Below are 12,764 nucleotides of genomic sequence, written 5' to 3'. Positions count from 1 at the left end.
TATTCCTGGTCGGGGTACATGCCTGGGTTGGGGGTGTACGGGAGGCAACTGATTGGTGTTTCTCTCGCACATCGGTGTTTATCTCCCTCTCTTTCCCCCTCCCTTCCCCTCTCTCTAAAAATAAATAAATAAAATATTTTTAAAAAGTAAATTTGAGTACACGCTGTGTCTAAACTCTGGACAAAATTTTATCCCAGAATTCCCCCAAAGCACTTAAAATCTGACTTGGGGGAAATAGGACCCACAAGCAGGTGCTGAAAAACCAACAACCAGCTGTGGACAAAATAAGCAACTTGCAAAGGAGGTGGTGCCAGCAGATTGCCTGAGATAAAGATATTACTTAGCCGGGCTCTACCACCACGTGGCCAGCCATCGGCTGCTGAGTTTTCACTCCTCACCCCATCTCTCAGTCATAAGCTTGTTAGGGCCCTGGCTCTACCTGGGTCTCTGCTTCTGAGAATAAATGCATTTTGGTGGCATTTTGTCTTATTGTGAACTTTCCACTAGAATGGTTAGGGGGAAAGTTGTGTTCTTGAACACTTAACATTTAGGAGAATAATCTTGAATGAAAATTCATAAAAATGTTTGCAAATAATTGTTAATGACAATATAAAATGGAAAACATGTAAATGGAAATACTCAATGTTTTTTAAAAGGTGTGAGTTTTTACATTTTTGCATGTCTGACTATAAACACTCAAGTGTAATGTTCTTGAAAAAGGGATCTACAATCGCCTTGACTTGTTAACATTGTGATGTTAAAATGACTTGCTAAGATAGGATGATATTCTTTTAGTGTTTTGTGACAAATACGAAGGGGCAGTGTTCTGTCCAGAATGCCGCTGTGTTAGCATGTTGCTGCGCAGTATCGGCTAAGCTGTGGCATGAGACAGAAGTAATTATATCTTGCCGTTCATTATCCCTGGTGATTGGGCATATGAGTGTTGTGGAAAAATTAAACTTATGAATACTGCCCAAAACATTTTAGCCATTAGCTTCAATTTCTTTCTCATTGAGCCTTTTTTTTTTTTTTGAGAGTTACTTTTAAGCGTCAATATTAACAGGCTTTAAGCTTTAGCTTTCTTTTCCCACCTTCTGATGGGTGCTGCTTTCTAAATGAAATACAAACGCAAGGTGAGGCAGCACAAGAAAGAGCAGAATTCAGGAGCCTACTTAGTTCACAGAATGGGTAATGAGCCCTGAATGTTCAGGGTTGGCTGTGATTCAGACATCAGACTCTTTATTGAGAGGACTGCATTAGGAGAGCTAGCAAATTAAAAGCCAGAGCGCTCTGAGAAGTACAGTTAATGATGGCTTGTCTACCACGTGGGAAAGGCATCTACTGAAAATGCATCTCCTCCATGTACTTGTTTCAAAACCAATGCTTTACATTCCAGGTGATCACCTTCTTTAGCTCCAGGTTGCTACAGGCTGGAGCTGAGCTGTCCGTGGAACGGGTGCTGGAAATCATCAAGCAAGGAGTTGTCGCACTGCCCAAAGACAGGCTAAAGGTAGGACTGGCGAACGAAACATACTGTTGTGTCACTTGATGTGTACATATTAGTGTCTGAGCAGGCTCTATTCAGAATCACATCACAGACCCAGTACCTGCACTAGAAAAAGGCAGTATTGCTGATCTACTGTATATGGATACACAGAACTGTGATGAAGAAGGGTTCTCATGGTTTTCCCAAAAGTAGCAAGAGAAAGACTAATTTCTTCCTCCCACTGCATATCCTATGAGTAACCACTGCATCTGTTATGAGTGATTTATATAAAGGGGCACTTTATTTTTCTAACCCAGTGAAGTAAATTCCTCCGTGTTAGTGTCACCGAGGGTCGATGGGAAGGTGGCGGCGGTGACGCTGACATCTGCAGCAACGGCTAACACTGGCCTAGCGCTTCTCAGTGCTCTGTGGGGCTCTGAGTGTCTATGCACACCAACTCACTCCATCGCCGCCACAGCCCTGGAAGGTAGGGGCGGCATTATTTTCATTCTGAGTCTTCAGATGAGTAGACTGATACACTGAGTAGGTGAGTAACTTACCCCAAATCACAAAACTAGGAAATTACGGAGCTGAGAGGCTCACATCCAGGCAGCCTAGCCCCGAAGTCCCTGCTCACAATCACCGCGCCGTCCGCCGCATGCTTGGGTGTATCGGTGGAAAGAAGCATTTCGTGAAAAAGGTGGGGGAAATCCGTATTTCAGGAAGACACTTACATTGCGTGTGAGCCGTGTACCTGAGGGGATCTCACGATAGGAAATGCACACTTCCAGACTGATTTTTCCACAGGAAAAAAGGCAAAAGTCATGGCTTGGGCTGGGGCTCATGAGTGTACAGCATCGTTCCACATTTTTACTGTAATACTTTAATGTTTTCTTATATTACCTTCTGAATGTTTTACTCGTCCCTAATCAATGACACAGGGCATCACAGTGGGCGTTCGGCCTCCTGCAAAGTGTTTTATCACGACTGGCTCTGTTCCGCTATCACTAACCCACTGCCTAACAAACGCCTGGAGATATTGTCGTAGGGTATGAAAATATTTTCAGTCACAGTGACAGCGTGTGTAAAACAGCGGCACATCAGTCATCGTAACCACTCACCAAGTCCCACCACACACAGGCTCTCTCACCAAGTCCCACAGCTGCGAGGCTCATGATGCCGAGCAAAGACGGCGGGTTTTTCTGTGTCTCAGCTAAAACGGCACCACCGTGTCAACAGCCTAAATGCTGATGACAATTCACCAGACACTCCAGCTTTGCCTTTATTCCTGACAATTCTGTAAAGGTAGGGAGTTCACATTAATTCCATCCTTAAGTAAGTTTTTTGGGTTTTGGGGGGGAGAGGTTGACTATTTCAAATTTGCTTGAACTAGACCATGTGAAGCTGTACAAAAATCCATGAGGATGCTCACAGGAAGTGATGGATTTGGGTGTCTAACTAAGTCAAAAAAGAAGTAGAATTATCGTGTGGTTGTAAGAGAGGATCCCACAGAGGAATCAGGGGAAGTGGGATTTTAATGAGCTCAGAGAGCCAGCATAATGGAAGTGATGGAGATCGTGATTCGAGAGCAATGTATTTAGACCGAAAAAGTCCGAAGCAGAACAGATTGCAGTGATAAAATGGCCTGGGTTTGGCCATGAGTGGGGAGGCCAAAGTGGTATGGACGTGAGTGACAGTCAGTGTGACTGAGCTGGTACATGAGCTGGAAGCCAGGGGCGGGTCATCCGTGTGGGCATCCTAGTCTGTCGGGACGAGCTGTGCGGTGGACAGAAGGACTGCAAGCCAAATGCTGCAGTGAACAGGAGCGCAGCCTGAACAGGAGTCAGCAGGTGGCAGCCACATGGAGAGAAGATGCTGGCACCGGTCTCACAGGAACAGGACCTGCTTAAGGGTCGAGGATAAGAGGAATAATAGCCAAGGAACAAAGAATGAACAGCCCCTCTTTCCAAAGCGTCCAGGGGAATTGGGGCCCTGAGGGAAGAGCCAGATTTCAGCTGAAGAAGGAAGGAGGGAGGATTCAGTGTGGGGATGGAGAGTGTAGGGATACTTAGTCACCATGAAGTGCGGGTTCCGAAAGGCTTTGTGGGATATGGGAAGGAGGGAAGAACAGGGTTTTGGACAAGGGGAGAGAAAGCACAAAACAGTATGTGGGCCCAAAGGACAGGAGAAGGTGGCTGGCCGGAGGGAGGGGCTGATGATTGAGCAGTGACCAGTCACAATGGGCACGTTAGGTGTGAGCTTGCCACAAGGTTCCTCTGACAAAGAGTCTTTACCTGGCCTCTGCCCTGTGGCAGCCATCGCTCTCGGTGCTTGGGCCCGTCAGTGACAAAGGTTGCTGCCCTCACAGGGCCCGCAGTCCAGCGAGAGGAGATGGACAACGAACACTGCACAGGGTATAATAAATAGCAAAACAGTCAAGGCAGTGAACAGTGAACACAACATACTAACAAAACTGGATGTACGTGGTACGGGGAAGAAAAGAGCAGGGCCAGGGGTCGGGGAGTATTGGTGGGGGTGCGGTAGAAGAAAGTTGTAGAATTACAAAGAATGGTCTGGGCAACATTTAGCAAAGATAAAAAGGAGGTGAGACTCAAGCATGCTGATTTAGTGGAGAATCCCAAGTGGTAAAAACAGGCCCTGGAAAGGTCCTCTGCCAGGCACGTTGAAGGAATAACAAGGAGACCAGAGTGGCTGGAGCTGCGTGAATAAGGGGGAGAGTAGTAGGACGTGAACACATAACTGGGGATAAGAAGGTGCGGGAAATGCAGAGCCATTGCAAGATGCTGAGAAGCGGCATGATGTGGCTTATATTTTAATAGTCTTACCCTGAGTGCTGCGCTGAGACTAGACTGCAGGGAGACAATGAAAGCAGGGAGACCCGTTAGAAGATTACTGTTTGACTTGGACCATGGCAGTAAGGCTGAAGTACCAGCAGAATCAGTCCAGGAAATTGTCTGGGAGGCAGAGGAGGCGCTTAGTCCTCCCAGGAGAGAGCTGCCGTCTCCATTGATTACAAAAGCTCCAGGGACTGGGGCTAGACCAGGGTTCTGACGGGCCGGTTAAAGAACCGGGCTGTTACGTATTGGAAGGATTGTTGATGAGAGCAGACTTGGACTGGTCTGTGTGGGCCTCAGGGACAACTTTCAGCCTGCGTGGCCGAGGCTCTCACGGTTAGAAGCCTGACTCTCAGCAGTGCTCAGGGGCCAGTGTGCTCCTAGTGTGTAGAGGCTGCCTGTACAACTTCAAGCCACCTTCCTGGTGCCACACCTGAAGGCAGTCTGGAAAACTCAGAGACTCACTAAAATTGTGAAGGAACGCAGGAAGTGATCAGAGGAACTCATACTGTTATTAGCTTTAAGAAGATTCAAGCAGAAGAGGCTTGTCTTCAAGTACTGGACGAATTGTTTATGAAAGCAGATTTGGACTTGTTCCATGTCTTCTTAGGAATAGGACCTAAGTGGGTAGAAGCTACGTACAGGGACCTGCATTGCAGTCCCATATAAGGAAGAACTTTCTAACAGATGGAGTTATTTACAGTTGGAATAGGCAACTTTTGGGAAGTGATGCACTCATTCTCACTGGACAGATATGTTAGAGGAATAGGCTAATGACCACTTGGCAGGGATGAAGCTCTTAACTATTGGCCCTAGCTGGCTAGAGCAGTGAGCAGAGGAGGGTTCCAAGGCTGAGTTCGGGTTCAACAGAAAGAGTGCTGAGATGCATTAACAATGCCTGCCACTGGCCACAAGAGCGAGAAGTAAGGAGCACATGTGTGATTATTTGTCCTTCTAATTGTAAACACTCACATTGGTTGGAAAGTCCAACCACGTGACTTTTAAGAACCTTTCCATTCCTAAGAGTATAATTCTGTTTGTGCATATGCAAAATTCTTGTTCTCCACAAAGCACAAAACTACATAAATTTTTCAGAATAGTTTTCTCTCTCAGAAGATACAAGAAACAATAAGGAAAAATTATTAATCTGGGAATATCTTTTTAAGTTGTTTTTATTATAAATTACAGGCGATGGGGATATCTTTGATGAGAAGGTTCATTCATGACAAAGAGCTCACTTTCAGTTCCTAATAGCAGACAGCGTAGTCAGATCTGTACACTAGGAGAAACATAACTTGCTAAAGGTTGGGATATGCCTCATAAGAAAAATAAGATTCAGGAGGGGTGTAGAACTTAAAAAAGAAAAGTGTCGACTGTCCAATCACAGGCCATCCTGTGCAAACAACAAAAAAGAGCATTACATTTGTGCTGGAGTATTTATTGTCACCTCTGCTTCACCAGCACCCCCTTCTCCAGTCTCTTCTGTGCACAGAGAGGAAGCCAGAATGCATTTCCCAGCATCCTCCCTGCTGCGTAGCTCTGAGTTAGAGTGTGCCAAAGAAAGGCACTTCAGTGAGATTTGTAAGGTTGAGAGAAGAAGCCATTTTTCTGCAGAGGGAGGATGAGTCTGCCCTTTGCCTGGCTTGCTGCCGCAGGCGGCAGAGGTCGCCGACGGCCCCGCAGAGGTATTGCAGTTTGCAGCGACTTGCAGGGAGTGCTTGAGAAGCACCTACTCCAGTGCTTTGTTCCTTTGCAGCCTCCCTGCTCTTTGCCCACCTTATTTTTCCCTGCAGCTGCATAAACCTCTGTTTTCCATATGAAATCCTTTATACTTGAGTTAGAGTGAGTAGCTTCTGTTTTCCCTACCAAACCCGTCAGGGAAATTAAATCCAAATCCCTCATTTCAAATAGAAGGGGAAATTGTTGAAAGGCCTCGGGGAGCCAAGAACCACTGCTGGCTCTCAGGAAGTCAGAAGTGGCAGGAATGTCATCACTGATGACCTGGCCCCCTGCAGCATCCACGTGGGGTCTATGGGAAGATGGCAAGAAGCCATTGGCAAGGCTTCCCTTCCGCGGAGGCCCAGTGGCCTGCCCACCGCTGTTAGCAGAGCAGCAGTGCCCTCTGTTTCTCCTCTGTCTTCTGCGATCCCCTCAAGTTCCTCTCATTGCCACAGTCTAACCCAGAGCTTTCCTGTAGATTTCCTGGGAAATGTTTCCAGGCTTTCGGGCCCTGGGATGCTGGAGTTGCCAACAGTGAGCCATGGGATCAAAATAAACTGATGAGGCAGCATGAAAAGTCCCTGCTTGAATGATTATGCTGTCCTTCAGAGAGGTACCAAGCCTTTCGTTTCATCCCATAGGGCAATGGGGAGAAAATTGAACCAAGACAGGTATTAGCTCAACCTAAGGGAATGCTCTCTGACGACTATAAAGTAGTTTAGCAGTTCACATGTGATTTCATAAAATAATGAAGTGGTCACAGTATAGTCTCTATGGCAGATGTAAGAAGAGCAACAGATGGCAAGGGGGCTCAAATAATAACATTGGGGAAAAGATCGAAAGAATTTGTTCTAGAAAGTTAAATAATGCCCTGACCCGTGTGGCACAGTGGGTTGGGCATGGTCCAGTTTGATTCTAGCTCAGGGCACTTGCCTGGGTTGTGGGTCAGATCCCTGGTTGGGGGTGTACAAGAGGTAACCAGTCGATGTTTCTCTTGCTCATAAATGTTTCTCTTTCTTTCTCTTTCCCTTCCTTTCTCTCTAAAATAAATAAATAAATAAAACCTTTTTTTAAAAAGTTAAACAGGACGATCCAAAAGATTTCTTGCGATTTTTTTTTTGCATTTTTTATTGTTGTTCAAGTACAGTTGTCTCCATTTTCCCATTAAGAGTCTAGAATTCTACCTTCTAAAATTCCATAAATTTTTGTAGAGCAGTACTCTAGTAATACCCTCTTTCGAGGTCAATGCCCTGTTGCTACCAGATAAAGTCTGTGGTCCTTCGAGTGGAATTCTAGACCATCCACAGTCTAATCCCAACTTGCTGTTACAGGCTTCTCTCCTCACTTCCCCGTAGGCACCCAGGGCTGCAGCCAGCCAGAACTCCCTGTGCCTTTTGCATCATCCTGTTTGCAGCTTTAGATTTGCTTACACAAATCTCTCTTTCCAGTATATCCATGCCCCAGTCCTTCACTTTTTTTTTTGCTAATCTAAATCCTAAGCATTCAGTAAAGGCCTTGATAAAGTTAACAACTTGTGAAGCCTTTCCTTTTATTCCTCTAATACCCAAAGTACTTTATTTTTTATTTTTTTATTGATTATGCTATTATAGTTGTCCCAGTTTTTCCCCTTTGTCCCCTCCACCAGTACCCCCATCCCTCAGGCAACCCCCCCCCATTGTTCATGTCCATGGGTTATGCATTTAAGATCTTTGGCTACTCCAGAGATACAGTTTATGTCCCCACGGCTACTCTGTAACTACCTATTTCTTAATCCCCTCAACTCTGCACCCATTCCCCCACACCCTTCTCCCTTGTCCATGACTTTGTCTCTGTTTTTCTTATTTGCTTAGCTTTTTTTTTAGATTCAAATGTTGATACATATGTATTATTTGCCATTTTATTGTTCATAGTTTTGATCTTCTTTTTCTTAAATAAGTCCCTTTAACATTTCATATAATAATGGTTTGGTGATGATGAACTACTTTAGTTTTTTTCTTGTCTGGGAAGCTCTTTCTCTGCCCTTCTATTCTAAATGATAGCTTTGCTGGGTAGAGCAATCTTGGCTGTGGGTCCTTGCTCCTCATGACTTTGAATATCTCTTTCCAGTCTCTTCTAGTCTGCAGAGTTTCTTTTGAGAAATCAGCTGACAGTCTTATAGGGACTCCCCTGTAGGTAACTAACTGCTTTTCTCTTGCTGCTTTTAAGATTCTCTCTTTATCTTTAACCTTTGGTATTTTAATTATGATGTGTCTTGGAGTGGACCTCTTTGCATCCTTGTTTGGGACCCTCTGTGCTTCCTGGACTTGCATGTCTATTTCCTTCACCAAATTAGGGAAGTTTTCTTTCATTGTTTCTTCAAATAGATTTCCAGTTTCTTGTTCTTCCTCTTCCTCCTGGCACCCCTGTGATGCAAATGCTGGGATGCTTAAAGTTGTTTCAGACTGCTTACACAGTCCTTGTTTTGTGGGATTCTTTTTTCTTCTTGTTCTGATTGGTTTGTTTATCTATCTATTTATTTATTTCAATGTTGTTCAGTTACAGTTGTCCCACCTTTTTTCCTGTTGGTCACCCTTACTGTATCCCTTCCCACTCCCACAGTTAATCCCCCCTATTGTCCATGCCCGTGAGTCCTCTATTCGTGTTTGCTTGCCCCTTCCCCTTCTTACCTCTGTTATCCCTCACACCCCCCTCCCCTCTGGTCACTCTCAGTTCTTTATTTCCAAGTCTCTAGTTCTGTTTTGCTCACTTGTTTCTTTAGTTGATTAGGTTCCACTTATAGGTGAGATCATAGGGTATTTGTCTTTCACCGCCTGGCTTATTTCACTTAGCATAATGCCCTCCAGTTCCAGCCATGCTGTCACAAAGGTAGGAGTTCCTTCTTTCTTTCTTTCTGCTGCATAGTATTTTGTTGTGTAAATGTACTGCAGTTCTTTGATTCACTCATTTACTGATGGGCACTTAGGCTGTTTCCAGCACTGGGCTATGGTAAGTAACGCTGCTATGAACATTGGGGTGCATAGGTTCTTTTGAATTGGTGATTCAGGATTCTTAGGGTATAGTCCCAGCAGTGGGATCACCAGATCGAAAGGCAGTTCCTTCTTTAATTTTTTGAGGACATTCCATACTGTTTTTCCCCAGTGGCTATACCAGTCAGCATTCCCACCAACAGTGCACTAGGGTTCTCTTTTCTCCACAACCTCACCAGCACTTGTGGTTTGTGGATTTATTAATGATGGCCATTCTGACCTGTGTGAAGTGGTGTCTCATTGTGTTTTTAATTTGCATCTCTCCAATGGCTAGTGATGTTGAGCATTTTTTCATTTGTCTATGGGCCCTCTGTATGTCGTCCTTGGAGAAGTGTCTGTTCAGGTCCTTTGCCCATTTTTTAATTGGATTGCTTAGTTTCTGATGTGCAGTCGTGTGAGTTCTTTGTATGTTTTGGAGATCAAACCCTGGTCTGAGGTATCATTGGCAAATATGTTTTCCCGTATGGTTGGCTCCCTTTCCATTTTGTCGATGTTCTTTAGCCATGCATTTTTTTACTTCTTTGTGTTCCAGATCATTGATTTCATTTTCGGCTTTATCCACTCCGCTGTTGTTTCCCTGTAAATTGTTCCTTATTTCAGTTATTGTATCCTTCATTTCTGACTGGGCCTTTTTTATGCTGTTGAGGCCCTCACTAAATTCCTTGAGCATCCTTGTAACCAGTGTTTTGAACTCTGCTTTTGATAAATTGCATATCTCCATTTTGTTTAGTTCTTTTTCTGGAATTTTGATCTGTTCTTTCATTTGGGCCGTGTTTCTTTGTGTCCCCTTTTGGGCAGCCTCCCTGTGTGTGTTTCTGTGTATTAGGTAGAGCTGCTATGGCTCCCTCTCTTGGCAGTGTGGCCTAGTGTAGTTGGTGTCCTGTAGGGTCCAGTGGCACAGCCTCCCTATCACCCAAGCTGGGTACTTGAGGTGTGCCCTTTGAGGTGAGCTGAGTACACCCTCCTCTTGTAGTTGAGCCTTGACTGCTGTTGGCAGGTCAATGGGAGGGATTTGCCCAGGCCAGTCAGCTGCAAGGACTGGTTGTGACCACTGACCACCAACTTCAACCCTCTGTGGGGGATCAGCTGTGCAGGGGCAGGGTGGTGGTGCTCCAACGTGGTCTGTAGCTGTCCACTGGGTGCGCAGACTCTGGGGTTTCCTGGGTGGTACAGGCCAAGGTCAGCCCCACCCTGTGTTCTGCCAGGGGCCACCCTGCATATCCCACAAAGCAATCTGAGATGGCTGCTACTTGTGCTGGGCTTGGAGGTTCCTAGGCAAAGCCAAGCTGTAAATCTCACCTGGCTTCTGCTAGTACCAGGCCTGGGGCCACTTAGCAAGAGGTATGGGGCTGGGAGCTTACTGAGGCCAGCTGTTGCTTGTTTGATAGGACTTAGGAAGTTGTGAAGCATGAGCCATGACCAGCCATTCATGTGGAAAAGTCATGGTTAACAGTCCTTCATCAGCTTGGATGGGACAGAGTCTCAGGGGATCTCCAGGGCGGAGCAAACAGTGGTAGCCAGATTGACAGAGTCTCGGATATGGCACCTACCTGCTGACTCTGTGGCTCTGTGGGGAGGGCTCTGTAAAGGGACAATGCCTCTGGCCACCTTTCTGTCTGGGAGAAAGCTGACTCCCAACTCCCACCTTGATGCCAGCCACTTCAGTTCCTCCCTGGATGCCACTGGTGCCCTTCAAGCTGCTACCCTGGGGCTGGAGCTCAGAGGGCGTGAGTCTGAGTAAGTCTGTGTGGGGATTCTTTAAAGGGAACTGCTTGGGCCTCCACAAGTTTCTTCCACTGACTCAATCCCCACTGGGTTTTTCAGCCAGAAGTTCCTGGCACTGGAACCCTGGGCTGGGGAGCCTGGTATGGGGCTGGGACTCCTCGCTCCTGAGACATCCCTCCCAAATTTTTATCCACCACACATGGATGTGGGACCAGCCCCTTCCATGTCTTCGCCCCTCCTCCCAGTCTGGATGGATGTGATTTCTTTAATTTCATAGTTGTCAGGTTTACATTCAACTCGAGTTCTGACAGTTCTGAGTGATGGTGTTCTATATTTTAGTTGTAATTTGATGTGGTTGTACAAGGAGGTGAGCTGTATTTACCTGTGCTGCCATCTTGACCACAAGTACACACATAGCATTTTATATTTTTATATTTTGAGAGACTCCTATCCTTTTCTGCCTTGTACGTAGTTGTTAAAATGTTTTGTCTTTCCCATTCATCTGTAACTTCCTTGAGAATAGGGTCAGGTCTTACTCACCTGCATCCCCTGGATGTCTCCTCGTACATAGTATTTGCTCCATAGTGTGACGAGAATATGAATGAAATGCTCTCTTCATATTCACTGAAGAGGAGGGGATGGGTGGACCTGTTAGATTTCTAGAATTTAGGAGTAAAATTTTCTGTATCCAGGCCTGCTTTTCTGATTTTTATTCCACCGTCTTTGCAAATGTAATCCATTTGACGGTGTCAGGCACTGTTCTAGATAGACTCTGTGGGTACAGCAGTGGACACAATGGAGCTTGTTTGTTTGTGGGGGTGGATAGAAACAAGTAAAATACTTGCTATTTTAGATAGCAATGCATAATAAAAAGTATAGAAGAGAAGGAGGATAAACAATGTTGGGAAGGGGACAGTTTTAAGTAACTGGTTTTCTTCCTTTTTTCTTTTTTTGGGTTTTTGTTTGTTTTGTTTTGTAATTGATTACTGTCTCAGGGGTGAGAGTCTTAGACGTTGCTAATTTCCTGTTTCTCCTCAAACATTTGCCCACTGATTTTTTTCATCTATCACTGCATCTTACCTACATAATTGTTGCTGTGGCGTTTTCCTAATGACACTTTGTATTTTACTCTTTGGATTACGATACGTTACTGTCATCTGTTTCATTGCTCAAACTGTCCAGCTTTGGCCAGTGGTAGCTTCTCCAGGTTGGTTCCTGGATCCTTTGACGTCTTTGACTTGCCTCCATCGCGTTCTGAGAACTTCTCTTCCTTCTGGGGCTGCCAGACGCTCCAGACTCATTTGGTGTTTTTCCTGCCCAGCCCTGGAAGCAACCACCACCTCTCCAGTGAGCCCTGGTTCCTTTTTTTCTGTTTTTAATAAATGGTATTTAGGAAACATGACCCAACCTGGGTGCTGGGCCACCTTCTTCTTAGAACTTCATGTAGCCTTCCTTCCACTGCCCACTCTTTCCCCGTCTCCCTTCTCGTCCATGGACAGCATTAGACAGCTAATGCTTCTTCGCTCTGCTGTCGTACCTGGGTACTTTTCTTCTTTTATATCTAACCCGCCCTTGTGATAAACCTTAGCTCCCTTCTTTTGGCTTATCTTTCACGAATTGTGTCTTTAGGCCTTTTTTTTCTACTTATTCCAATTCCAGACTTTATTTCTGATCCCTTTAGTGAAAACTCTGGCCCAACAGATACTGAAAGTTAATTTCATAGTTGACCATAACACTTACCTTAAAGCAAAACGAATTACAGTGTACACACTCTAATGTTGAATGCTTGTGTAGCGTTCTTTTATTATACTATGTTCAGAAAGAAAACGTCCTGTGTATTTGAGACCATAACATATAAGTGAAAATATAACTCTTCACTTTTCAGGATTATGGCCAAAGAGAGATATAAATTGGTCTGTGAGAGGTCCCAGGCCAGACAACTCTTACTTAGAA

General features: G+C 45.1%; 1 protein-coding gene across 3 annotated transcripts in view; it reads left to right on the top strand.

Moving 5' to 3' along the window:
- Positions 1-12,764, top strand: part of DYM (dymeclin) — a 286,983-nt gene that overhangs the window by 235,106 nt on the left and 39,113 nt on the right. For all 3 annotated transcript variants that reach the window (XM_053912308.2, XM_053912309.2, XM_024580592.3), the window contains exon 16: positions 1,397-1,510. In XM_053912308.2, the coding sequence (XP_053768283.1) occupies positions 1,397-1,510 (114 nt within the window). The remainder of the gene's footprint in view (positions 1-1,396; positions 1,511-12,764) is intronic.

The sequence above is a fragment of the Desmodus rotundus genome, chromosome 10 (assembly GCF_022682495.2).
Source record: "Desmodus rotundus isolate HL8 chromosome 10, HLdesRot8A.1, whole genome shotgun sequence".
Taxonomy (NCBI): domain Eukaryota; kingdom Metazoa; phylum Chordata; class Mammalia; order Chiroptera; family Phyllostomidae; genus Desmodus; species Desmodus rotundus.
Note: the sequence above shows the minus strand (reverse complement) of the source record. Positions and strands in the feature narration are given on the sequence as shown.